This window comes from Mesocricetus auratus, unplaced genomic scaffold (genome assembly GCF_017639785.1).
Source record: "Mesocricetus auratus isolate SY011 unplaced genomic scaffold, BCM_Maur_2.0 Super-Scaffold_100004, whole genome shotgun sequence".
NCBI classification, from domain to species: domain Eukaryota; kingdom Metazoa; phylum Chordata; class Mammalia; order Rodentia; family Cricetidae; genus Mesocricetus; species Mesocricetus auratus.
Genome location: NW_024429189.1, coordinates 59,104,616 through 59,132,162, shown reverse-complemented (window position 1 = coordinate 59,132,162; position 27,547 = coordinate 59,104,616). Strand labels below are relative to the sequence as shown.

At 42.3% G+C, this 27,547-nt stretch overlaps 1 protein-coding gene across 3 annotated transcripts in view; it reads left to right on the top strand.

The window, feature by feature from the left end:
* Positions 1-27,547, top strand: part of CUNH11orf49 (chromosome unknown C11orf49 homolog) — a 160,573-nt gene that overhangs the window by 44,866 nt on the left and 88,160 nt on the right. For all 3 annotated transcript variants that reach the window (XM_040745819.1, XM_005064925.3, XM_040745820.1), the window contains one exon: positions 25,364-25,494. In XM_040745819.1, the coding sequence (XP_040601753.1) occupies positions 25,364-25,494 (131 nt within the window). The remainder of the gene's footprint in view (positions 1-25,363; positions 25,495-27,547) is intronic.

The window sequence follows — 27,547 nt, the reverse complement described above, 5'->3', positions numbered from 1 at the left end:
TGGCCATAGCTTGATTATTTATTTTGTTTTGTTTTTAATAAGATTTGGTAACTCTTCAATTAGAAGCTATTCAAATTTACTTGGTTTTCTCTTTAGTCTTACTTCTTTGGTGATTCAAGTTATACAAATGTTAGACCTGTTCATGGGACCCTCTGTCTCTTATGTATTTTTCTGTATTTTGTCTTTTAGGTTTTATTTTGCATATTTTATTTTCTGGTTCATTAGTTTTTTCCTCATTTGTGTCTAAATGCTATTAAGTCCACCTACCAAGCTTAATTCTATTATTAAATTCTTCAGTTCAGTAATTTCCACTTAGGTTGGGGTATGGTGCCTCATGTTTGAAATCCTACCATTCAGGAGTCTTTGAGACAGAAAGATAGTGATTTCAAAGCCAGTTTGGGCCCTACTTTGAGAGGCAGTCTCAAAACCTCAAAGTCATTTTTCCCTAAGTGGTTCTTCTTGTTACTGTATTTTTTTATCTTGTTTTTATTTGCTTGAGCACGGCAAAGCATGGGTGTTATAGAATCCATATCTGGATTTGCTGTGGGATTATCTATGTCATCTCCTGTATATCCTTTTTTAAAATTCTGTCATTTTACCTTGTAATATATGTCCCCTCTAGTTGAGTGGGCCTCATCGGATGAGAAACTGAGGAGACAAGAACTTAGAATGATGTTCTTTCCTCTCCTCAGAAGGTTTGTATCTGCTTTGGTAGGGTGCTAGTACTCCTGGGTTACCTTAGTCCCATCAGGTTTGCAATGATTTGAATCTAGGCATAACCATCCAGGAGAGCTGATGTCTAAGTAGCTCTCCAGTGAGCAGAAGAGCAGCCTCGATGTACCCTGAACTATAGCGCTTTCCATCCAAACCTTAAAAAAATCATCTGAAACCTCAGAAATTTAAACTTTAATTTAAAAATATTAACCTATAAAGTGGCAGCAAGCATGTAGTACTGTGAGATGTCTAGTACAGGCATAACATGATATGAACAGCCCTGAGATTTCTACTATTAACAAAGTCACAAGTTCTACAGGAATCTATGTTGACACTCAAAGTTAAAGGAAATACTGCATCTCAATTAGAAGGTAGTAAAAATATAGAAAAAGTTCTTATTCAAGTTCGTGGATTTCTTTGGAAACCTTGCCCATGGGGATAAGTGGCCACAAATGCTTGGCTCATTTCTCTGGATTTGATTCTTTCATAACCGGGCCTTGTCATTCTTCATTGCCTTGACAACAGCCCTCTGATAACTTTAAACATATGTCTCTTACAAGTACAAGGGACACCATGAAAGGGGAAGAAATAGCCAGATGGGTGAACAAAAGAGGGTAAGGGAGGAGGAAGAGAGGCAGTATCCTAGAATTTAGATTTTTTAAAAAAAGATTTATTTATTTATTATGAATACAACATCTTGCCTCCATATATGTCTGCACCCCAGAAGAGGGCACCAGATCTCATTACTGATGGTTGTGAGCCACCATGTAGTTGCTGGGAATTGAACTCAGAACCTCTGGAAGAGTAGCCAGTGCTCTTAACCTCTGAGCCATCTCTCCAGCCCTAGAATTTAGATTTAAAACACACACACACACACACACACACACTCACACACACTCACACACATAGACACACACACCATGGAAGTAGATGGGGGCTATTTAGAGGCAAGAAGGAGCAGTGAGGAGGAAGATGGGATGGATTAGGAAGGTACAATGATTATATATGTATGAAAGCACTATGAAATGTATTGTTCTGTACATTAACTATGCTGGCTAGTTTTATGTCAAGTTGACCCAAGCCATAGTCATCTCATCTAAGAGGAGAGAAGCTTGATTGAGAAAGTGCCTCTATCAATGTATGCAAGCCTGTAGAGCATGCGATTGATGGGGAGAGCCAAGCCAGTGTGGGTGAGGCTATCCCTGGGCTGGTGGTCACAGGTTCTATGAAAAAGCAGGCTGAGCAAGACATGAGGAACAAGGTCGTAAGCAGCTCTCCTCCACAGCCTCTGCATCAGACCCTGCCTCCATGTTCCCGGCACGTTTGAGTTGCTGTCCTGACTTCCTTTGTTGATGAACAGTGATGATGAAGCATAAGCCAAATAAACCTTTTCCTCCCCAAGTTGCTAGGTCATGGTGCTTCATCACAGAATAGTAACCTTAACTAGGACACTGGCTTAAAGATTAATAGAAATGTGGGGAAGGGAAGAGCCATATGCTTTTAGTAATTTGTTAATTCTTTCTTAGCCAGGAGGGTTAGTTTGAATTACCTATTCTGTCTCTACTGAAAGAGGAATTCCTTTAGCATTTGCATCCTAGTTGAATATTATTATATTCTCAGAAATAGGAATATACATTATAAGGGGTTATTAAGGAGTTTAGTTTGATTTGTGAAGGACCTCACACAAGCTGAAAATGCAACAAATAGGAAGTACATGATTACAATAAGGATAAAGTCAATTGAAGGAAGTTCAGTTGTATTGAAGAAAAAATAAATAAACTTCCTGTCTGATCTTCTTTTAATTTTTAAAATTTGGTAGCTATGTGGTAAGCCTAACTCTATGTAAATAACTGTGCCAGGCATGGACCTCAAGGAACTCATGGTGTGTGAAGATGCTAGAGATACACGTACAGTCCAAACAGGGTTAGAGGCACAGGACTGCTGGATAAATTCTCCAAGTGATTATACAAAGCTAGGAAACAGTTCACAGAGAAATGACGTCGATCTTAGGACTGAAAGAGTACACAGAATGTCAGAGAAGGAAAAGAAGATTCTTCTTCCCTCCCTCCCTTGCTCTCCACCCCCGCCCCCTTTCTTTTTCTGACACAGTCACATAAAGCCCACTGAACTCACTGAGGATGACCTTGAGCTTGTGACCTCCTCTCTCTACTTCCCAAGTGCCTGGTTTACAGGGGGGTGTCTCAGTTAGGCAGCGCCCTTGATCAAAGCTAGGACTTAGTGGATGGCAGGCAAGCACTCTACCAGCTGAGCTATAGCCCGGCCCAGACCCAAGATCTTATTGACAAATAATATTCATGTATTTTTATTATTATCACATTTATTTATTGGAAGGGGGGTGCATGCCATAGCACAAATGTAGTGACCAGAGGACAACTTTCCAGGATCTGTTCTTTCCCTTCACCGTGGGTTCCAGGGATTGAACTCCGGTTATCAGCCTTGGCAAGCAGGTACCTTTACTCAATGAGCCGTCTCACCTGCCCGACATTGAGATTTTGACTGTTGAACATAAGGAAGAAAAGTGGCCATTAAGATGATGGAGATCATATTAGGTATGATCTCAACAGCAGACTGGCTTCCCACCTCCACCTCTTTCTCTCTTTTCCTGTTTTATTTTGTTTTTTTTGGGAGAGTTTCATGTAACCCAGGCTGGCCTTGAGGATAACCTTGAACTTCTGACTCTCTTGCCCCTACCTTCCAAGTTCTAGATTACAAACAAGCCTGTGTCACCATGCCCAGGATAGCTTTGCTTTAAAGAGCCACAAGTTGTACCTTTTTTTTTCCGTAGTAAGAGGCGTGTGTGTTGTTGTGTGTGTCTGTGTATGAATGTGATGTAATCTTTGTGTGTGTTTGTGTGTAGATGTTTGAGGATAATTTCACATAATATTTATTACCTAGGAGGTACTATCTCATGACTCTTGCCAGTTTTCTAAGCTTGGTCCTTCAGCTACATCTGGATTTTGTGAATTCTCTTCCAAGAATCCAGGTGATTTCTTTTGCCTAAAAGGGACAGATTTAGTTTCTATTGCTTGCAACTAAGAATCTTCACTGTTGCCATCATTATTAGTAGTTGTAGTAGTGGAGTTTGTTGTTGTTTTATACAAAATCTCACTAAGTAGCCCTTGTCTGGCCTAGAACTCATGGAGATCCAACTGCCTCAGCTTTCAAAGTACTGGAATTAAAGGCACACACCACCACATCTGGCACATTCATGACTCTTAAATATAGATTTCATTCTGGCTTATTTTCTTCTAATCCCCTTCCTAAACTCACTGTCCCGATTTTCTAACTGTACCCTTCATCCATGACTCTTCGAAAGAGTGTATTCAGTTACCATATGAAACTGAATTCTCATAAACATTGTGTAGCAACGACTTTCATTTTGTTTTGGAAAAGGAAGAAGGATGATTGAATTGTGTCTTAGTTAGGGTTTCAATTTCTGTGAAGAGACACCATGACCACTGCAACTCTTCTAAAAGAAAACATTTAATGGGATGGCTTACAGTCCATTATCATCATTGCGGTACATGGTGGCGTGCAAGCAGACATGGTGCTGGAGAAGGAGCTGAGAATTAATACATCTTGATCTGAAGGCAACAGGAAGTAATCTGAGACACTGGGTGTGGCTTGAACATATGTGAGATCTCAAAGGCTGCCTCCACAGTGATGCACCTCTTCCAAGGCCAAGCCTGCTCTGACAAAGCCACACCTTCCAATAGTGCCATTCCTTTGAGCTTATGGGGGTCAGTTACATTCAAACTACTACAAATTGTTATTCGTACATAAATAAAATATTTGGAATTTGATTGGTGGCTAATGCCTTCCCTGGTAAAACCTTTCTTCTCTCAAGCTTCTTGTGATCCCTAGGAAAGTCTTAAGAATTGCCAACAAAGAAGATCTAATATTAAGTATCAGAAGTTTTTAGGAAATGGCATCTAATTAGTTTCCCTGGATGGGATTCTACCTGTTTAATGGTTGCTAGATTGTTGGTAAAAATACAACCCCTAGAGCCTTATAATATTGCAATATTTTCAAAAAGGAAAAATGAAGATAATAAAACTAATTCTTGAATGGTGGCAGAAGTGGAGTTGAAGCTTATTTTAGAAATTTTAGTCATTTATTAGCTACAATTTTCCTCAAAATCACAATTTCTGTATCTCAAATTGATTTTGTAAAACAAACACCAAAAAACCCTGTAGATGATCAATGACTTATTTAAAATATTTCATTACATTTTTCTTTTGAAACTGAGAACTGTGCCAGATGTTGAATTTCAGAGGTCAGTGGCAAATAGGAAGATGAATGGAAGGAAGACAAGAATGTTAGTATTTAGATCGGAAGAGGGGCATTTAGAAATCTTGATTTCTTTTCTTTCTTTCTTTCTTTTTTTGTCTTTTGAGACAGGGTTTCTCTGTGTATAGCCTGGGCTGCCCTGGAACTTGCTTTGTTTACCAGGCTGGCCTTGAACTCACAGAGATCCCTCTGCTTCTGTCTCCTAAGTGCTGGTATTAAAGACTTGAGCCACTACACCTGGCAGAATTGTTGATTTCCTAATCGCCTATGCTGTTTTTGAATCTCAAGGAAAATAATTGATTTCAGGCAGAAGGGACAACATTGCTCTCACAACACTGCTATAGTTTAGTCAAGCCACAGAAGACAGTGAGGTTTCTGTATGAGCATGATTTCAAAGACGAGAACTACTCTTGTGCTTCTTTGGAATGGTGGGAAGGAGAAACTGAACATTGTTTCCCAGATGCAAAAGCTTAAACATAGACCATGCATCCATCCTTACCACTCTTCTTTTGTTTCCCCTAAATTGTGTATTTTAGGTTTGCTTTTTGTATGACAGAGTCTCTTTCTGTAGCCCAGGCTGGCCTTGTACTCACAGTAGTCCTCTTGCCTCAGTCTCCTGACTGCTTAGATTATAGGAATAAACTGCCAAACTCAGATAACCTATGAGTCCACAACCTATCTACAATATAAGACTCTCAAAAAATAAGACAGCAAAAAAATATATGTATGTATGTATGTACACACACACATCTATCTATCTATCTATCTATATATATATATATATATATTAGCTAGGTACAGTAGCATGGTACAGTCCTCTAATCCCAGTGGCTAAGAAGAAGACCAAATTTGAGGATAGCTTGAGCTATGAAGGAGGAGGTTCTACGATAGTTTGGATTGTATATTGAGACTCTACCTAAAAATAAATAAGGAAAGAGAGAAAGCCATGATGATGATAGGAATTGGTTAACAGATAAGACTAGATTCACTATGAAAGGTGTACCTTTAGAATTATGATGATACTGTCTTCTCTGAGGACCCTCCATTTAGATGATGTGTATAAGAGGGAGCAGATTCAGTCATTTCCCTTCTGTCCGTCATAGGATAAGAAGGGAGGGAGAGTAGTTCCAGTGCTAAGTTGGGTTCTCTTGGGTCTAATATTAAAGTTCTCATAAAAGGTTTAGAAAGAATTCTTTTGTATCTTGTAAATTAGAAGGTACTTGGTATCCTCTTCCCTTTTTTACATTTGTTGTGGGACATTCACCAGAGAAGAAGGCACAGAAATGGGTTTAAACCAATAGAAAGTCTTTGTCAGCCAGCCAGCAGACTACACTGGGTGTTTGGGATCCCAGTGTAGTCCCACGTCTTTCTCAGGGTGAGCTTTTAAGCAAAAAAACAGTGCTCTGGGTTGACATACTGTGGTTAACTAGAACAGTTAGCTAGAAGCAGAACTACAGAAGCTAAAAAGCAAGTTAGTACTTTAAAAGACTTTCCCAGAACTGTGGACTTCGATGGATTAGGCTTTTGTTTTAATTTTGGCAGGTGGTGCTGTCTGCATGCTGAATTTTACAGCCTGAATGGTACTTTCATCATGGAGTCAGTTGTTCTAAGGTCTGTGGGCCTACCAAGGTCTGGTGCCCTGTTACAATATTGGTGCCAGTTGGGCACAATGCTAATTATTATGTTTTTTATTCTCTATTTCATGTTTATTGAGTATTTACTTTGTGTCTACCTTTGTGCCAGGTGCTAGGATGGATTAAAAAAGAATGTCACATGCTTTGCCCCCCCGAAGACCATGCAACTAATAGGAAGACGTTTTGGTTACAAGTTCCAGAATCCAAATTTAAAATGGCTTTAAGGAAGGAGAGGCAGGGAACTATCAATATACAGAATTTAACTGGCTTTTATAAACAGCCCATGATAGACACAGCCTTGATCACAGGCTCAATTCAGCTACTAAAGTGGCATTACTCGACATCTGTTTCCGCTTCTCTGCCATTTTCCTGCTTTCATCCTCAAGGTGGCCACTAGCAATGTGGGGCTTACACCCTGAGTACAGGATGATAATGCCAAAAGAGACTCTCTTCCCACTCTAAGAACATCAACCTGGGATTGACACATACCCATAGTTGAACCAGTTAGTGACCAGGTGAGGAGCACACACGCGTGCGCGCGCACACACACACACACACACACACACACACACACACAATTAAAAAAAGATAGACAGATACTCTGCCACCAAGCTATAGCCTGAGTCTTTCCCCCTTTCTTGAATGGATATCTTTTGTAGCTATCCTCTCCCAGTATCATTGGTATACATGTTAGATATCACAATGGAATAGTGATATGAACTATATTTGAGGTGCTGTACCAAGAAACTGCACTAGACGAACTTCATTTAAACCAGGACTTGATTTTTTTAAAGTTTTTTTAAGTAAATATACAAAATAACAGCTTTTTATGGCATTTTCATAATGTATATCATTGTCCTGTGCTCATATTGCTCATCCTTTGATCCATTTCCCATTTCTCCCCTTCCTTCTCCCAAATACTTTTCTTTTTAGTTTCATGTTACACACACACACACACACACACACACACACACACACACACACACACACACACACACACCTAGGTTCCTCATATGAAAGAGAACATGAAGTTTGCCTCTTTTATATTCCTTTACACTCTCCTCTCCTAACATAGTTCCAGGCTTGATGTTTTATGACAGGATCACTGAGTTGGGGTTAATACAGAATGCCATCAGATTGACAGATTGAGTTATAGTTTGCTTTGGGGAGAAATGGATGGCCAGAAGGCAACTGTGGCAGACTGTATCAGTGTTCTAGGCTGCTCTCCCTGTATGCACATCCAAGTCACTACACTCCAACTACAAAGGGTGCTTAACTCCTGCTCTTCTGGATCTAGGACAGACACATCTTGTCCTGTAGAAACCTAGCTCCTCTATTTGACTGACAAAGCCTTCATTTGCTAAAGATAAACTTTGTACTATTGACGGTCAGTCGAATAAACACTGGAGAATCTACGTTTGTCTTTAGTTATAATCCCATCAAGCTAGCCCATTAATTGCAGAGGATGGGAACTGGAAGGCATTTATTTGGCATGTGACAAAGTATACTGGAGGAGAGAAAAATATCCCTCAGATAGTTTCATGGAGATATCTGAGTTTTCAGATTTTAGTTGTAAATAATCAGATTAATGTGTTTAAATGCCTTCAATCACTCCTAAATCATTTCTTGTTTTACATCATGCTTACAAGATTTTAGAGATAGCTAAAATAGTAGTTGGGAAATTCTGTTGTGGATTAAGGATCCTTCAAAAGCTTCACTCACTAATGGGATGAGTATTTGTGGCAATAGACAGGCAAACATGGGCTAGCTAACAGAGTATGGCATTCTGTGTCCTGTGGTTACCATTTTCTCTCTCTTAGGAGGGATGTCATTTACAGGCACTGTATGGGGTGTTCTGTCTTTGTTTTGCAGGCTTTCTATGAAAAGTATCATCCAATAAATAGCAGGTGACATTAGGTGATAATGCCGACTTTACTGTGGTGCCACATTAGGCTAGCCAGCGGTAAGGATTGCTCTTTGGTGGATGCATCATTTCTGCTAAGAGATTACTGCTTTTTTGCTTGGGGTTTTTTGTTGTTGACCAATTAGAGAAACTAACTGCTTTATTGATTCTGACCTATTCTTGTCATCATTGGCCCTAAAGGCCAATGTCATCTTGTGAGCCAAGAGCACCTGGCTGTTCTGAAAGCTGCCATCCTCAGGGATGGATACTCATCTCTACCAAAGCACTTTTCTGGGTTTTTTCTTTCTTTCTTTTCTGTTTTTTTTCTCCTTTTCTGAACACCTTCAAGCATTTCTGCACGGCTGCCCACCCTCTGCTATTCTACCTCCTCCTGCCTTACTGAATCCTGAATTTCCCAGCTCACAACTGTAAGAAGGGGCTTTATTTCAGAGTAGAAAGGGGCCCCCATATGTGGCCTATTATATCCATATCAACTTGCTTACCCTTTTCAAACAGCTATTGTCTTTTAATAGGGTCTTGCCTGGCAGGGGGAGTCCTTAATTCCTGCCATATAAGAATGGACAGCTTGAGTTACAGCGAGCTGCAGTTTGGTACTCTGATCAAAAGGCTTCTGTTGTTTTTAGAGGGTTTTCCCCCTCTCTCTCTTTCTTTTTCTATATCCTGGACTAATAATTCAGCACAGCAAGGTCATTACAGGCTTTGAATTGAGAGCTGAGAGTGTTAAATTACTGACCTAGAATAAAAGAGATCTGGGGGGCTCTCAAGAAAGATAAAGGGATCCCGGCTAGAAAACTGCAAGCCCAGCAACCTCACTTCTTAACAATATTATTTTTTTAATCCTCTCTGTCTCCACAAGTCTTTTCTGGGACAAGGAAAGAGCTCCTGCCAGAGAAACTGGGTTAGGAACTCAGTGACATCTTCTGGGAGTTGTGGCCTAGGTGCTGGCAGCTCATGGATGCCTCTGTCCTTTTGGTCATTCCATTGTGTCAGTGTTTCTCTTTCTCCTGCCTTGTTCTCTCTGCCTTCCTCTGTTTCTGCTTCTCTATCAGAGTCCTGATGACTGGGGAAATAATAGCCGAACAGTAGGAGTTTATTTGGCTTCTGGTTCTAGAGCTATGGTTCTCAGTCTTTCCAATGCTGCAACCTTTAATACAGTTCCTCATGTTGTGCTGACCCCAGCCATAAAATTATTTTCATTGCTACCTCATAACTGTAATTTTACTACTGTTATGAATCATAATGTAAATATCTGTGTTTTTCTATAGTCTTAGGCAACCCCTGTGAAAGGGTCATTTGACCCCTAACTGGGTCATGACCTGAGGTTGGGAACCACTGTTTTAGAGGCTGATCAGTCCAAGATTGAGGACCATATATCACCGGGGGCTTTTTGCTGCATTATAACCAAGAGGAGACACCACACTGGCGAGAGCTTAAGAGTTTTGAGACAGAAGCAAAGAGGAAAAGCTGAACTTGCCCTTTTGTAACCAACATACTCCAGTGATAACAGCCCTCATGACCTAGTTAACTCCTTAACTTTCCAGCTCTCTGTGGTGGTGTGTGGTAATTAGACATCAGTGTCAGTGTTGCAGGGCATCAAATTATAGCACCCCTTAGCCAACAAGTTAGCTTTTGTTAATATGTTTATACCATTCCAGATGAAAGATAGTATATTTTGAAGAGATTTGAAATACAAAAATATACCATTTAGATCCAAAAATTTTTTATCACATTTATTTATTTGAATGAGGGCATATATGTGTGGAGTCAGTTCTCTCTACAGTGTGGATCCTGGGAATCAAACTCAGTCATCAGATTTGGTGTCAAGCAAGTCCCTTTACTTACAAAGCTGACTCAATAGCAACCCTCTTCCCCCACCCCAGTATTTTAAAAATATTTTACCATCTCAATTCAGCTTACTTCAAAACCAAGGTGTTACAGGTCACATTTGTAATCCCTGCATATAGGAGGCTGAGGCAGAATTATCGTGAGTTCAAGGCCAGCCTGGGGAACACCATATGACCTTGTCTCAAAAATAAAAATGAAAATGCATTACATATTTTATAATTTATAGCTATATCACTTTGTAAATAGCAATTCTCCCATACTTTTAAATATAATTTTTAATTGATTCTTTGGGAATTTCACACCATGCACCCCAATCCACTCCTTTTCTAGTCCTTCCATATCTGCCCTTCACCCTTGTAACCTCTCCCCCAAAAGAAAATTAAAAAGAAAACAAAACAACCTGAAACCATCTTGCCAAGTCATCTGGGCAGCGACCTGGAGCACAGCCTCCTCTCCTGGCAGCCGCAGCCGTCACGTCTCCTCCAGTCCCGCTTGTACCCTCTGCTCCTCCATCTTTCCCACTTCTCTGTCACATAGTCCATTGTCCTGGCATTGGAAGCTGGGGTGTGTTCATTGTTTAAGACCTCTGGCTTCTGCTGTCATCAGTCCTGGACCCTAATTGAGACTCCTCTCGGATATCCTGCTATTGTCCAGAGTTATGGAGAAGCTGTGGCTATGGTTCTGCAAGACCAGCCCCTTCACTGGCTGCAGCATTCCATAGATGGGGTAAGTGTTGGGGTGGGTCAGTTCAAGGCCGTGCATCTGGGTCTGGATGGTAGCTGTGTTGGTCAGCCAGAGCTTCCGAAGGTGCCCCCACTGTGAGGTGCAGGGCTAGCTGTTCCACTCCTGTGCCATCAGGGCCAGCTCTCCTGTGCCTCCCCAGTGAAAGATGTGACCAGCTCTTCCAAGGTTGGTGAGGGGTGGGGCCAGTTTAACAGCCCTCAGACATCAACATGGCTTCAGGCAACAGCCCAGACCAGAGACATCCATGTGGCCTTTGGTGGTAACCTGGGCCTGGGATATCCAGCTGTGATAGGACTATGGACCTAAGCATGGCCCAGCAGCAGCACTGGCCCAGATGTCACCATGGTCTCAAATGGCAGCAAAGGCCACCCATATCAGTTTGGTCCCCAGAGGCAGCAGCCCTCTTTCCCCTAACATCAATGTTCTCTGCGACAGTCCAGAGGACTGACATTCCAGTGACCCTCAGGGGCAACATGGGCCACTGACAACACAGACCCAGCTCAGGTGGCAGTGCAGGCTCCTTACCACAGCCCAGGAACTGCTCTGCTCCTCTCTCTCTCCATCTCTCCACCATGTCCCCTCTCTCTCTCCATCTCTCCACCATGTCCTCTCTCTCTTTCCATCTCTCCACCATGTCCTCTCTCTCTCTCTCTCCATCTCTCCACCATGTCCTCTCTCTCTCTCCATCTCTCCACCATGTCCTCTCTCTCTCTCTCTCCATCTCTCCACCATGTCCTCTCTCTCTCTCTCTCCATCTCTCCACCATGTCCCCTCTCTCTCTCCATCTCTCCACCATGTCCCCTCTCTCTCTCCATCTCTCCACCATGTCCTCTCTCTCTTTCCATCTCTCCACCATGTCCTCTCTCTCTCTCTCTCTCCATCTCTCCACCATGTCCTCTCTCTCTCTCCACCGTGTCCTCTCTCTCTCTCTCTCTCCATCTCTCCACCATGTCCTCTCTCTCTCTCCATCGTGTCCTCTCTCTCTCTCTCCATCTCTCCACCATGTCCCCTCTCTCTCTCCATCTCTCCACCATGTCCCCTCTCTCTCTCCATCTCTCCACCATGTCCCCTCTCTCTCTCCATCTCTCCACCATGTCCTCTCTCTCTTTCCATCTCTCCACCATGTCCTCTCTCTCTCTCTCCATCTCTCCACCATGTCCTCTCTCTCTCCACCGTGTCCTCTCTCTCTCTCTCTCTCTCTCTCTCTCTCTCTCCATCTCTCCACCATGTCCTCTCTCTCTCTCCATCGTGTCCTCTCTCTCTCTCTCTCCATCTCTCCACTATGTCCTCTCTCTCTCCATCTCTCCACTATGTCCTCTCTCTCTCCATCTCTCCACCATGTCCTCTCTCTCTCTCCATCGTGTCCTCTCTCTCTCTCTCCATCTCTCCACCATGTCCTCTCTCTCTCTCCATCTCTCCACCATGTCCTCTCTCTCTCTCCATCTCTCCACCATGTCCTCTCTCTCTCCATCTCTCCACCATGTCCTCTCTCTCTCTCAATCTCTCCACTGTGTCCTCTCTCTCTCTCTCCCCATCTCTCCACCATGTCCTCTCTCTCTCCATCTCTCCACCATGTCCTCTCTCTCTCTCCATCTCTCCACCATGTCCTCTCTCTCTCCATCTCTCCACCATGTCCTCTCTCTCTCCATCTCTCCACCATGTCCTCTCTCTCCATCTCTCTACCATGTCCTCTCTCTCTCTCTCTCTCTCTCTCTCCATCTCTCCACTGTGTCCTCTCTCTCTCCCATCTCTCTATCACATATTTGTTCATTGTAGCGGCATCTACCTTCTGGAGCCCTGGTGAGGGACCTGGACGGGCACCTGGGTATCCTCCAGCCTTCTCGGGGCCAGGAAGCAATTCTCCCATACTCCAACAAGAAAAATGCCCCACTGTGAATGAATTGGACATCTCCATCTTATTCTATACTGGGTCTTCTGAAGAAAATTACTTCCATTTCTTCATACCTTGCCATAACTGCTATCTCCTATATCCATTTTTATACTTATCTCTAAAGCCAGATACTGTGCAGATCCTCTGGAAAGTATTCATCTCCTAAGACTAATATTTTTAGAAAAATCAAACTTTCACAGATTTGATGCAGAGCAAATTAATAATACACAGTTTTACTAATTAAAAAATAATGGAGCCCAGCATGGAAAAGAGAAAGTGGGCACAAAGTTTTACCCATAACCAACAGCCAATTGATTCCTGCTGGGAAATTGAATATCACTTTTTTACAGTGGAGTCACACTGGGTATATCAATGGCACGCTGGGGCTGGGCCATGCTCAGGAGGTGTTGGCCAACACAAAGTGGACTCCATGTTTTTGGCATGTGTTTGTTTGCTTGCTTTTTAGAGAAAGAATGTGAAGTTGGCTGGGTGGGGAGGTGAGGGGGATCTGGAGGTATGATCAAAATATACTTTATGAATAAGATTTGTTAAAAATCAGTAATAAAAACCAAAACCAAAATGTCTGGCCTGAATTTATATAGACTAGGAAATGATAAGATTTGGGCTAGGCTACTGCTCTGCAGCATGTGAATGTGAGCATCTGATCCTTCTGCCTTCACTTCGTGAATTCAGAGTGCTGGGTTAGAGCCATGAACCACCATTCTCTGTTTTACGTGGTGCTGGAGATCCGATCCAGGGCTTTTTTTGCATGCTAAGCAAACACTCTACCAACCGAGCTACATCCCCAGCCTGACATAGTCGTTTTTGTTTCAGATCCACTGTAAGATATACTTTGATTGGTGCTAAGGAGATGACTCAGCTGGTAGAGCTTGCTGTGTGAGCATGAGGACTTGCTCCTATGTCTTAAAATAAAAAAATTAAAAATAAGCCCATCATGGTGCACACCTGAAACTGGGGAGGCAGAAACCAGGAAGCTTATGGGGCTCTCTGGCCAGCCAGTCTAGCTGAATCATGGAGCTCCAGGTTCAGTCAAAGACCCTGTCTCAAAAGATAAAGGTGGAAGATGATAAAGCAAGACACCCAACATCAAACTTTGACCTAAAGTGCACATGTATACATATACCTGAACATACATGAGCATGTATACACTAAGCGTACACATATAAAAATATTTTGTTAATAATTTCCATATCTCATTTTATCAGGCAACTGTGCATAGTTGTACAACTATGCATATAGGGTGTTTGACATCAATATCTTACCCTTTTTTTATTGTGGTAAAAATACATGACCTTGTCAGGCAATGGTAATGCATGCCTTTAAGCCCAGCACTCGGGAGACAGAGGCAGGTGGATCTCTGTGAGTTTGAGGCCAGCCTGGTCTACAAAGCGAGTTCCAGCACAGCAAGGCCTACACAGAGAAACCCATAGAAAGCATAGGATTTATCACTTTCTCCTCTTTTAAGAGTACAGTTCTATGACATTAAATGCTTTCAGAATGTCCTGTAACTCTCATCACTTGAACTTTTCATTTTCTGAACCTGAACTCTGCACCCATTAAGTGCTAACTCCTTAGTCCCTCCTATCCTTTAACTCCTGGCAACTACCATTCTACTAATGTGTCTATAGCTTGACTATTCTATGAACCACATCTAGTGGACTCACTAATATTTATCTCTTTGGGACAGACTTATTTAATTTAGAACAATGTCTTCTAGGTAACCCATACTGTATATATTAATTTTCTGTTACTATAAAATATATAAAGAGGGCTGGAGAGATGGCTCAGAGGTTAAGAGCACTGACTGCTCTTCCAGAGATCCTGAGTTCAATTCCCAGCTCACAACCATCTATAATGAGATCTTGGATGTCTTCTGGCATCCAAGGCTGAATGCTCTATATATAATAAAATAAATTTTAAAATTTAAAAAAAAATATATATATAAAGAGTGGATGTTTCTTGTGGGCTCCGTGTCTGGAAGTTTCAGTCCATGTTTCATTGGCCCCATTGGGCGGTGGCAAGGCAACAGGAACAGTGGCAGAGAAGTGCTCACCTGTGGCCTGGATGCAGAAAGAAAGGGAAAGGAGAGACTGGGTCTCTATCATGCTGCCTAAGAAGATCCCACATTTTGTTTTCCATTTTCCCACCAAGGAGTCCTGGGGTTGCCTCTGCTTTTGGATTGTGGGTATTATACTGCTCTGAGCATGGATGCACAAATATGGGCCTGTGTCTCTGACTTCATTTCTTTTTAAAATTTATGTATTTATTTTTTACATTCCAATCTCAGTTCCCCCTCCCTCCTCTCCCCCAATCCCTCCACTCCCCCTCAATCTAACTTCATTTCTTTTGACTATGTACTCCTAAGCGGAACTACTAACATACACAATGATTCTATCAATATTTTTGCTTTCTAAGACATGTTTATAATCATTATTATTTGTGTGTCTCTTGCTGCTTATCTTTTTTTAATTTAGAAAAAATGATTTTTCATTTTACATACAAATCCTAGTTCTCCCCCTTCTCCCGCCCCCTTCTTCCTTCTCACCTCCCACCCACTCCTTAGAGGGGTAAGGCCTTCCTCGGGGGAAGCAACAGAGTCTGGCATACCAAGTTGAGGCCCCTCCCCTAGTATCAAGGCAGAGCAAGGGATCCCACCATAGGGAATGGGCTCCAAAAAGCCAGTTCACGCACCCAGGATAGGTCCTGGTCCTACTGTCAGCCCTCCCCCCCTCAACAGATCAGTGCTGGGTGTGGTGGTGCACACTGGTAGGATTTGCTGAAGGAGGTGAAGGCAGGAGGATCATGATGAGTTCATGGGCTACACATTTTTAGTAACAAGGTGGCTTAGGGGTTAAGGTGATGGACTGCCGCTTATCTTTTAATTCTTTACTTAAGTACGTCTCTTTTTATTAAAGTTTGGCAGGAAAACAGTTTTATTTTGCTTTTCTGTGCTGTGAAATAAATTCTGGGCATTGTGTATGCTAGATAAGCGTTCTACCACTCAGCTGTTAGCCATTCCCAATGATGAAAAGTAGTGGGCAATATGGTTTTCATGAGGTTTGTTTTCTAGATGTGATTTGTTGGTGGTGGTGATACAGAGTCTCCTAGCCCAGGCTGCTCTTGAGCTTCTGAAATAGCTGAGGATGACGTCATGCCTCATTCTTCTTCCACGTTCACACCTTGAATGCTTTGTGATTTTCAGTCGGTCTCAGCAGAGTATTGAGAAATGTCTAGGCTGGCAATGTGGATCAGTGGATAAAGGCACCTGCCTCCAAGCATGACAGTCTGAGTTCAATCTTGCCTGGTGGGAGAGAGAATGAACTTCCACACACATGCACAGGCACTCACACCTGGGCACCCTCACCTGTATACTCACAGAGACAATCACAAATAGATAAATTAATAAATCTTAGGAAGAAAGAGGAATGAACAAAGCAAGTAAGATTGAAAAGGGGGTATGTACCTTTAATCCCAACACTAGGGAGGCAGAGGCAGGCAGATCTCTGTGAATTGGAGGTCAGCCTGGTCTACATGAGTTTCAGAGCTACACAGATCCTGTCTTAAGAAAGAAAAAAGAAAGGAAGAAAGAAAAGAAGAAAGAAAGGAACGGAAAAGGAAAGGAAAAAAGAAAAGAAATTAATAAAATTTAATGAGAAAATAATGAATTTTTTTAATGTATTCAGAAGAAACTGATTATTTTCGTAGTACAACACTGAATCATTGAGATAACTACTTAATCATGGCCTGTTAAAGTTAAAGTTAAAGAAACTTTAACCAGAGTGGGTGCCTGAAAGAAGCTGTTCATTTTTTCAAAAGTGAGACCAACTCTGGAGTCACTAGCATACACTAGCAGATAGAAGGTGACTCTAGCAATAGCACAAGCAGGGCATAGAGGTCAGTGACACCGGGAAGGAGAGTGGAATCAGCAGCAGCCATCCTTCAGGGTTGTCATCATTTTGAATGTTGAATCAAATCTTGTTAACAAGATTTGGCCCATTACTAATGTACTCATTTGAGGATTGTTTTTCTCACACAAACTCATGTAATCCTGAATAAGAACAAAATATGATGGTTTAGATTGACTAGACTTTGAACCAAGAGATCTAACAATTTAATACTTCCAGTTTTTAAACAGGGTGTTGCTGAGGAAGGGATTTAATAATATCTAAGAGCCTCATACAAACAGTATTGGAGGGCCAGAGAGATGGCTTAGTGGGTAAAGGTGCCTGCTGCCGAGCCTGATGATCTGAGTTCAGTCCCTGGAACCAACATGGTAGAAGGAAAAAACTGACTCCAACAAGTTGTCCTCTGACTTTCACAAGTATACTGTGGCACACACACACACACACACACACACAAATAAATAAAAATATAGTATTGGATTTTCAGTGAGATTTTTAGATGATAGTAAAGGAAACATTGGGAAACTTTTGGGGTATTCTATTAAGAACAAAAAATAATCTAAAAAGACCTAAAAGTTATAGCTACAGACACGAAAGAAATAGGATTAAATTTACTTAAACTACTAGGGAAGTGTGGTGGTGCACTGTAATAGTCCCAGCTCTCAGGAGACTGAAGCAGCAGAGTCTCAGGTTTCAGGGCTGCTTGCACTGTGTAGATATGCAGCTTAGTGTTAGAGTGCTTCTCTGGCATGTGCAAGGCTCTGTTTAATCTCCAACACATCCAAAGAAAAGGGTTTTAGTGCAGGACAGAGACCAAATACGCAGTTTGAGGACAAATTCAAGACATTATGTTAGTCCTGATTTGAAGAAGCTAAAGAACAGGCAAAAAAGAAAGGAAGAAAAGAGAAACGAGAAGAAGAAACATTAGATGCACAGTAGGTGATTGGTAGGAAAATAGAGAAAAGCCGTTATGAGGTCTGGCTGAGAAGAATCCCATCAGAGGGGACTTGTAGGATTTGCGGATGTCTGAGGATCTCTTCTCCAGCAACAATAAACATGGACAAGGAGAGCTGGGTGACAAAAGAGATGTGTGTGTTAAGACAGAATGAAGAGAAGAGAACAGGTGACAGGGCTAGAAGGTGCGCAAGACAGAAGCGAGACTTGCACAGCAGAGTGTCATGCGATGCAGCAGAGTGTCATGCGATGCAGCAGTGTCATGCGATGCAGCAGAGAGTGTCATGCGGTGCAGCAGAGAGTGTCATGCGATGTAGCAGAGAGTGTCATGCGATGTAGCAGAGTGTCATGCGATGCAGCAGAGAGTGTCATGCGGTGCAGCAGGGAGTGTCATGCGATGTAGCAGAGTGTCATGCGATGCAGCAGAGAGTGTCATGCGGTGCAGCAGAGAGTGTCATGCGGTGCAGCAGAGAGTGTCATGCGGTGCAGCAGAGAGTGTCATGCGATGCAGCAGAGAGTGTCATGCGGTGCAGCAGAGAGTGTCATGCGGTGCAGCAGACAGTGTCATGCGGTGCAGCAGACAGTGTTATGCAATGCAGCAGAGAGTGTCATGCGGTGCAGCAGGGAGTGTCATGCGATGTAGCAGAGTGTCATGCGATGCAGCAGACAGTGTTATGCAATGCAGCAGGGAGTGTCATGCGATGCAGCAGAGAGTGTCATGCGATGCAACAGAGTGTCATGCGATGCAGCAGAGAGTGTCATGCGATGCAGCAGAGTGTCATGCGATGCAGCAGAGAGTGTCATGCGGTGCAGCAGAGAGTGTCATGCGGTGCAGCAGCGTCCTGGAAAACATGCCAAGGAGAAACAGTCTTTGTCCAGGTACTTCTTCACAGTTAGGGAGTTTCCCCAGAGAAAATGCAAAACACAATTACTTTGAATTTCAAGTGAAATTAGGCAAAGTTCTAGAAACACTGTTACCGAACACTGTTTTAGAGGCCTTGGGTAAAAGGATCTAAGACCTAAGAAGACAAAGAATATTTATGGCAACCTGATTGTAAAATATAGCATGTGAAAAGCATTTTTTTTTTGAGGCAGGGTTTCTCTGTGGCTTTGGAGGCTGTCCTGGAACTCACTCTGTAGACCAGGCTGGCCTTGAACTCACAGACATTCACCTACCTCTGCCTCCTGAATGCTGAGACTAAAGGTGTGCTCTACCTGGCATGAAAAGCATGTTTAATTGCCGCAAAGTTTATACTTTAAATTTTCCCTTTGCTATAAAGAGTATAGACTCAGTAAGCTTTCCTGAATGTTTTGTGTTGATTTCCCATGCTGATGTGCATGCTATCCCTGCCACACTTGCACTGAGTGACAGCCCTATAAGAGAGGTAAGTGTTCCCTCGCACTTATGCTCACAGGGAAGCAGCTGACACTCCTTCTTGCTTCTGTGCTAACATTCAGCGGGAAAGGAGCTGAATCAGTAGATAGTCAGCAGCGCACTATAACAGGCTTTAAGAAATGTGTTTGGGCCAGGCGGTGGTGGCGCACGCCTTTAATCCCAGCACTAGGGAGGCAGAGGCAGGCGGATCTCTGTGAGTTCAAGGCCGGGCTGGACCGATAGCCTCCAAAACAATACAAAGAAACCCTGTCTCGTTAAAACAAAAAAAAAAAAAAAAAAGAATGTGTTTGGAAGCCTGAAGACTTCAAAGTTTGAAACTCTGGTAGGTGGGTGTATGGTGCACACTTGTAATCCCAGTACTCACATGCTTGAGGCAGGAGGATTGTGAATTCAAGAACATTATGGGACCAGCAAGATGGTTTAGTGGGTAAAAGAGTATGTGCAATCCTAATGATCTGAGCTCAGCCTCAGAGCCAACTTTAAGACAGGATAATTGCCGGGCCAGCCGACCTGGAGTATGCAGTGAAAGGTGCCTTCTGACCTGGGCTACCTTTGTGTCAAGGCACTCCTGTGCTCATACTCAAACACACATCATACACACATGCCACCATGCACATAACAGATAAAAATGGAGGGAGAACATCCTGGCCTGTATGGTGAGACTCTGTCTTTAAAAAGATAAGGGAGGCTAGTAACCATTTAACGAGCACATACTGCTCTTGCAGAGGATCTGGGTTTCGTTCCCAGTACCCACACTGAGTAGTTCACAACTACTATAACTCTAGCCCCACTGGATCCAGGGCCTGCCCTCCTGCCTAAGGCACCTGCACTCATCTCATACACGCATACATACACACAATGAAAAAGAAAGAAGAAAAAGAAGAAAAGCTAAGCTCTTGCAGGGATTTGACTATTATAAACAAATACCCTGGGCTGGTGGGATGGCTCAGTGGATGCCGGTGCCTGCCTGCTGCCATGCCTGATAGTCTGAGTCCCATTCCTTGGACCCATATGATAGGAGAGAACCTACTCTTACATGTTGTTCCCATGGGACTCAGCAGCACGCACACATCCACACATACAAAATAATCAGCATAAAACAGTAGTGAGCCAGGGTCTTGCAGGAATGCTCACTCTCAGAAAAGCAGCATGTGAGAACTAAGCTCCTTGGCCTAGTTTTTCTCGGGAGTTGAGCTGTATGGGAAACAGACCCCTCTATCCTTAGCAACAGGCCTATTTGAGACAAGTGCTCTATTCCACTTCTATTTTAGGAAGATTCTTTATGGGATCTGGTGGCTGCTTTTAAAGTGACCAAGGAAAGAAACTAGGGCTTTACCTTCTCCTTGCATAGACTTTTAATAGCTCTTAAGGCCATGGGGTCGAGTTAAGTGAGTTAAGTTTTTCTCTTCCTACTGCAGGAAAATGTATTGCTAATACTGTGGTCTGAAAATGAACTCTGATGTGATAGTTACTTTGGCAGAAAACAAATCTTGGTTTGAAATGCCAATGCTTTAAGCTGCTGCTAGAGTAGGCTCATCTAGGTCTTTCAATATTTCAGAAACTATGAACTGCCATCTGCCGCAGTAACAACTGTTTCCCAGATTGGATCACCTACGGAGTGATGGAGGATTGATTAGTCCCTACTGAATTTCTTCCAACATTTGGGACTATTTTTTTTGTTTTATATTACATAGTACTTATTTGTGTATAACAGACACATGGGAGTCAGAAGACAATTTTAAAAATTTTTTTTCTTTTTCTTTCCTTATTTGTTTGTTTGTTTGTTCATGGTAAGATCTATGTATCCCTGGCTAGCTTTGACCTCACTATGTAGACCAGGCTGGCCTCAGACTCACAAAGATCCACCTGCCTGTGCCTCTCAAATACTGAGATTAAAGATGTGCACTGTGCTGGGCATTGGTGGTGCACGCTTTTAATCCCAGCACTCAGGAGGCAGAGGCAGGTGAATCTCTGTGAGTTTGAGGCCAGGCCAGCCTGGTCTACAGAGTGAGTTCCAGGATAGGCTCCAAAGCTACACAGAGAAACCCTGTCTTGAAAAACCAAAAAAAAAAAAAAAAAAAAAAAAAAAAAAGATGTACACTGCACTACCGTGGAGTTGGCACACACCTTTAATCCCAACGCTTGGGAAGTAGAGGTAAGCGGCTCTCTAATTTCTGATTTCGAGGCCAGCCTGGTCTACAGAGTGCGTTCCAGGACAGCCAAGGCTACATAAAGAAACCCTGTCCAAAAGGAAAAAAAAAAAACAAGGGAAGGAAGATGCACACTACCAGAAGACATCTAGCTGAAGTAAGTTCTCTATGTAGCATGTGGGTCCTGGGAACAGAACTCAGGTCAAAACAGTTTTGATGTAGATGCCATTACTTACTGAGCTGCCCAACTGTGTTTTATTCCAGTTAGACTCCTTTATTGTTTCAGAGAATGCACAGTCAGTGAACCCTACAATTCTCCTGATTCATATCTGTACAGAAGCTCATTCCAAATGCACTACATATTAAAATAACCTTTGTGGAAATCCTCTTTGTACACAGGATCATCGCTCCCCTTTCCCCTAGTAGGTACACTGCACATTATAACAGAACAGCAGGTAATAATAGCAGGGCAGTAAAGTAGAAAGTGTTAGAAACACAGTGGCTGAATTCACATCTACAAAGGTCTTTGTGGCTCCGTAGAAGAAGCAGTGGGTCTGAGGCGGCTTCTGCTCGTGTGCTGTCTAAACTGCTTCAGAGTTCTGCAACCCAGGCTGAGTGGTCATGCTCCACTGACTTCTCTCATCAAGTTACCATTGCCAAATTCTGTAGCAGATAGGCAATGCAAAGAAAACATTTAAAAGCTTTAGGCCTTGTCTGAGCTTCACAAGGAAGGAAAGAACAAATCCAGGAATTGTTACTTCAGGGACCAATTTGTACAGAGGAACATACCTTTGAGGTTTGCCAACTTTTTGAAGAATAAAACTCCAGTCTTTCAGAAAACCCCCAACAATGGAAAGAATGAAAGAATTTTCATAGTGAAATTTGAATACTCAGGGGTTCATGCTACACAGGAATTCAGTGAGTGCCTGTGACATCATCATGATATCAAGATGGAGTGCAAAGTCACCCAGTGTATGACCTGGTCTAGGCTAGAGTTTTTTCCTGGGTGAGAGGGAAAACCTCCCACTCAACATACACCTGTGCATGTAGAAATGTTTTTTCTTGGTTGTCGTTGGTGGTGCACACCTTTAATCCCAGCACTGGGGAGGCAGAGGCAGGCGGATCTCTGTGAGTTCCAGGCCAACCTGGTCTACAGAGCCAGTTCCAGCACAGGCTCCAAAACAATACAGAGAAACCCTGTCTTGGAAAAAACAAAAAACAACAAAAAAAGAGATGTTTCTTCTCTGTTTTGGGATATGCAAATCACTGAAAAACAATAAGTTATTTTGCATATAGGCTACCTTGTATTTTCTCAACAATGTACGAGGGCCCAGCCCCAGTTTCTTAAACTCTTCACCAACATCTCTTTCCTTCTCTTTTTCCTTCTTTCCTCATAGACAATCCAGTAGATATGAAGTAGTGCTCCATTTTGATTTGTATTTCCTCAAAGTTTAGTGATAAATTTTTATATTTTGTTTTTCAAGACAGGATTTCTCTGTGTAACAACAGTCCTGGCTGTCCTGGAACTCACACTGTAGACCACGCTAGTCTTGAACTCACAAAGCCTGCCTCTGCCTCCTGAGTGCTGGGATTAAAGGTGTGCATTACCACAAAAAACTGATTAGTGATATTTTCAATATTGATTCTTCCATTTTATTTTATTGAAACTTTATTATACTGGGTGATGGTGGCATGCGCCTTTAATCCCGACACTTGGCAGGGCAGAGGTATCTCTGTGCCTTTATTACAAAGAACCTACAAATAAAAGATATTATGCAGTGAAGTTAACCAGACCCAAAGTCTACCCCTCTCAGTGAATGTCTATACAGCGAGAGAAGCCATTCTGAAGCTGAGGAGTTTCACATTGCCTTGTGTGACCTGAGTCATCCCTGGAACCCACATGGTAGGGAGGAACTGACTACACACGTTATCCTCTCACCTCCACACGTGTGCCTTGTCACATACATCTCCTGCCATCCCAGATAAATGAATAAGTAAGTAAATAGTAAAAAATTCAAATAGAGTAAGTGTATTGTATCATCAGAGACTCATAAATGGCATATGATGGGCCTATGTTGCATTGGGGATAGAATCTCAACATGACTATTGCATTTGAGATAGTGTTTAAAACTACATCAAGGGGCTAGAGAGATGGCTCAGTGGTTCAGAGCATGTACTTGCAGAGGGCCCAAGTTTAATTCCTAGTGTTCACATTAGGTAGCTTATACCTGCCTGTAACAGCAGCTCCAACAGCATTGAAAACCTTTGGCCTCTGTGGGCACCTGCAGTCATATGTATGTGTATGTGTACACACACACACACACACACACACACACACACACACACACACACACACACACAATAAAATTTTAAAACTATACTAAGGATGCGATTTCACCATTATTAGTTCCTTTGCAGTTTAGACCATGACCTAGACACTAACTTTCTGCCCTGAGTGTAAAACATGTGTTGGGACTGTGGGAAGCTGTTCTTTGCCTGATAGCTTCATAAATTTAGGATACAACATTATCATTTTAGACTCCATTTGCTGGAAATGTGGTCTTTCCCATTCTGTATCCTGGCTCATTTGCTTTATTTTTTATTTTCCTTGTGTAAGATGACAATGGTACTGCCATAAACTTCATGGGTAGACTAACCCTTTCATAACTTTAAAGGCCTCTCTTCTCCACCACACCTTGTCAGAGGTTCTCAGCTGGCCTTGTAGTGTGTTAAAAGTTGATTTCTGTGGTAGTTTTCCATGAGAAGAGTATTTAATCTGGCTTTTCATCATAGCACTGTTAATATTAGAAAGGCTGATTTTATCCTAAATGGTAGCATACTCTTAAAGACAGTAGACAGTCTCCTCTGAGGGGAGCTCGTCTGTGAGAAGGGAAATGGACTAGATGGCTCTTGAAATGTTTTCTTGTTCAGTTCAGTGATCCATATCCTTCTTTTAGATGGCCATTAAATGAAAAGTGGAATTTGGAATTACTAATGTCCCCTTATTGTTTGCTGCCTTCAGTTTAGTGTCCATTACCACAAAAATGAACATGCTTTACATTTGTCATTTTCCTGTTAGGGAATTAGTAGTTTCTGGAGATGGAAGACTGCCCTTGGTGGTGACGATTACTGGATAATTTCCTATTCTCCTATGGAACTTCCATTTTTAGATTACACTGGTCTCTACAGCCTCTGTTTCTTTGGCAGGAAAACCCAAAGGCAACAAAGTACATTTTTTCCTGCTATCCCTGGCCCAGTTTAAACAATGACTCACATGGGCCCTGGGGCTTTGCTTCACATTTTCATTTAGGGGCCACTTCTACCCTTGCTCTAATTAGTCTCTAGCGTTCCTTTGGAATCCTTCCTATCCTTTGACACACAGGATGTGCTTCTGTGGTTATTGTTGGGGTACACACAGTACAGTACTACCCCTAAGACAGACAGATAATCCAGGTCTGTCCTCAGCCATGTCATCCTTGTAGCAGCCAGTATAGGTTGGGCTAGTATTGAAGGATGTCTTTAGGGAAGTGAGGCCTGCTCAAGGCATTTGCAATGTCAGGTGAAGTGAAGGAGAAGTATTCCTCCGGAAGATACAAGTAGCAGTTTCATCCAGGTAAAGACAAAAATGCTTTATTAACCTTAAAATTTCCTGGCAGGCACATGGCAGAGATGGACATGACCTTTCAGAGGTGCATGATTGTACGAAGGCTTCTTTTTAGAAGAACTTCATCTAGTCTATAGTTGATAATTTTTCTAGTGGAAAAAACAGATACCCACTCGGTTGTTCACCAGTAGTTCTCTCTGGTTTTACATTTCACTCTGGTTCCAACCTTCTGAATTTCATCTAGTGATGAATTCTTCATTTTTCTCTTTTCAGTTTTAACAGTGTATGCCAAGGAACTCACATTCTCTTTCGGGAATTCAGCTTTATACAAGCCACACCTCACAATAGGGCATCATTTTTACGGGCCTTCTGGAGATGCTTCCGAACTGTAGGCAAAAACGGTGGTAAGTCTAATTAACTGTTTTCCCCCATTTCCTACCCTCCCCTTTTCTATCCTTTCCAAACATTTTACTTTCTAAAAAATAATATTTATGGCGGGGTAGTGTTGGCTCATGCCTTTAATCCTAGCACTTAGGAGGCAGAGGCAGAGGCAGTTGGATCTCTGTGAGTTTAAGGCCAGCCTGGTCTACAGAGTGAGTTCCAGAATAGCCAGGACTGCTTCACAGAGAGACCCTGTCTCAAAACAAACAAACAAAATTATGTATTGTATTTATGTGTGTATGTAGGTTTCAAAATTTAAGGTGTTTGGAATGTACATTTGGAGGTTATAGTACGCATTTGGAGATAACAGTGAACATTTGGAGTTGTTTCTCTTCTACCATTTGGGTTCTGGGGATTGAACTCAGGTCATCAGGCTTGTTAGCACGTGCCTTTTTACCTACTGGTCCAAATTGCCAGCCCACATCTGTTTTTATTATGGTCCTATAAATACGGCTTGACTGTAGGCTTTGGAATACCTTATTTTGATAAGATGACTATCCTGTGTCAGAAATATAATTAGCTATCATCACAATGACACCCATTAATAACCAAGTACAGTTCTGAACACATGAGGTATAATAACTTGCTTAACCTTCACAGCTGCTCTCCCTGCTGGCTGCTGTAAATCCATCTTACAAATAATGAAACAGGACCAGAGAGCTAAGTAACTTGGAAGGTTACATAGCAAATGACAGGCCCAGATTAATACCCTTGCAACCTGTCTCCAAAGCTCTTGCTCTTGGCAAATATTATATACTGTGTAATAAGAGGAATAGAGTAAAACAGAAAGACTGCATTCTTCACAGTTTCAAGCTTTGTGGCAGGTTCCTATTACATAGGCACCATTTCTACAACAGTAGTGCTCTCTCTCTCTCTCTCTCTCTCTCTCTCTCTCTCTCTCTCTCGCATCTTCTCAATATGTCTAACTCTTCCATCATCACTATTTTGTAGTGGTTCTGCTCAGCGATCTTTGGTCGCACTGTGCTTTGTTGGGGCCATGCCTGATGTCTGTAGAAGACACTGGACTTCACACTTGAGTGTTGCACATCCCATCTCTCTCCCTCTCCTTGGGCCCCACTCTACTTCAAGACAGAATATTGAAATTAGGAAATTGCTAACCCTATGGTGGTCTCAAAGTGTGCAAGAGAAAAAATTGAGTTAATCACTTGAAATCAGAACCTAGAAATGCTTAATTTTAGAGACGAAGGCATGTCAAAACCTGAGGAAGCCAAAAGCAAGGCTTCTTCTATCAACCAGCCGATTGGGAATGTAAAGGAAACATCTTGAAGAAAATGTTCCTGAGGGGAAAAACTGTTGAGCTGGACACAGTGGCACATACCTGTAATCCCAGTACTTAGGAGGTTGAGATAGAAAGACCATGAGTTCAAGAGTAACCTGTGCTATATAGCAAGATATCAAAACACATATGGGGGAGAGGAGGCTGAGAATTAACTCAGTGGTTAAGAGCTCTTGTTGCACTTGCAGAAAACCCGAGTTCAGTACCAAGCATCCACATGGCGGCTCATCATGTTAGAGTCAGTGAGTGGGCACAGTGTTCAGCTGTTTTCTTTGAGTTTACAAGCTCCCACTCCCGTGCTGTTCTGAACCGTTCTCTGCTTCTTTATGTATGGCCACTGAAACCTTTAAAAAGTGATCCAGTACCAAATTAGATCATTTCAACCATCCTAACAAACAGATGATGTGGGTATTATTTTGCCTACTTTGTAACTAATCAAATTGCTTAACTTGGGTGACTCCCTGTAGAGAAGTTCACATTCGTGCTCTCAGATGTGTCTTTCTTTCTGGGTACCTCTCATTCTCTCTTATGCTTCATGCTTAGGCCTATATTAAATTAAAATCATTAATAAAAATCTGGACTCTAAGGAAGAAAGGGAATTAAATAAATAAGTGGAAATTGTTTAACTTGGAGGAGGGTTGCACAGTTGGCTCCCTGTCAAGCTGCAGTCGACCTAGATTCGCTGATGTGCTCACTCAGTGCTTTTTCAACTGTTTTTA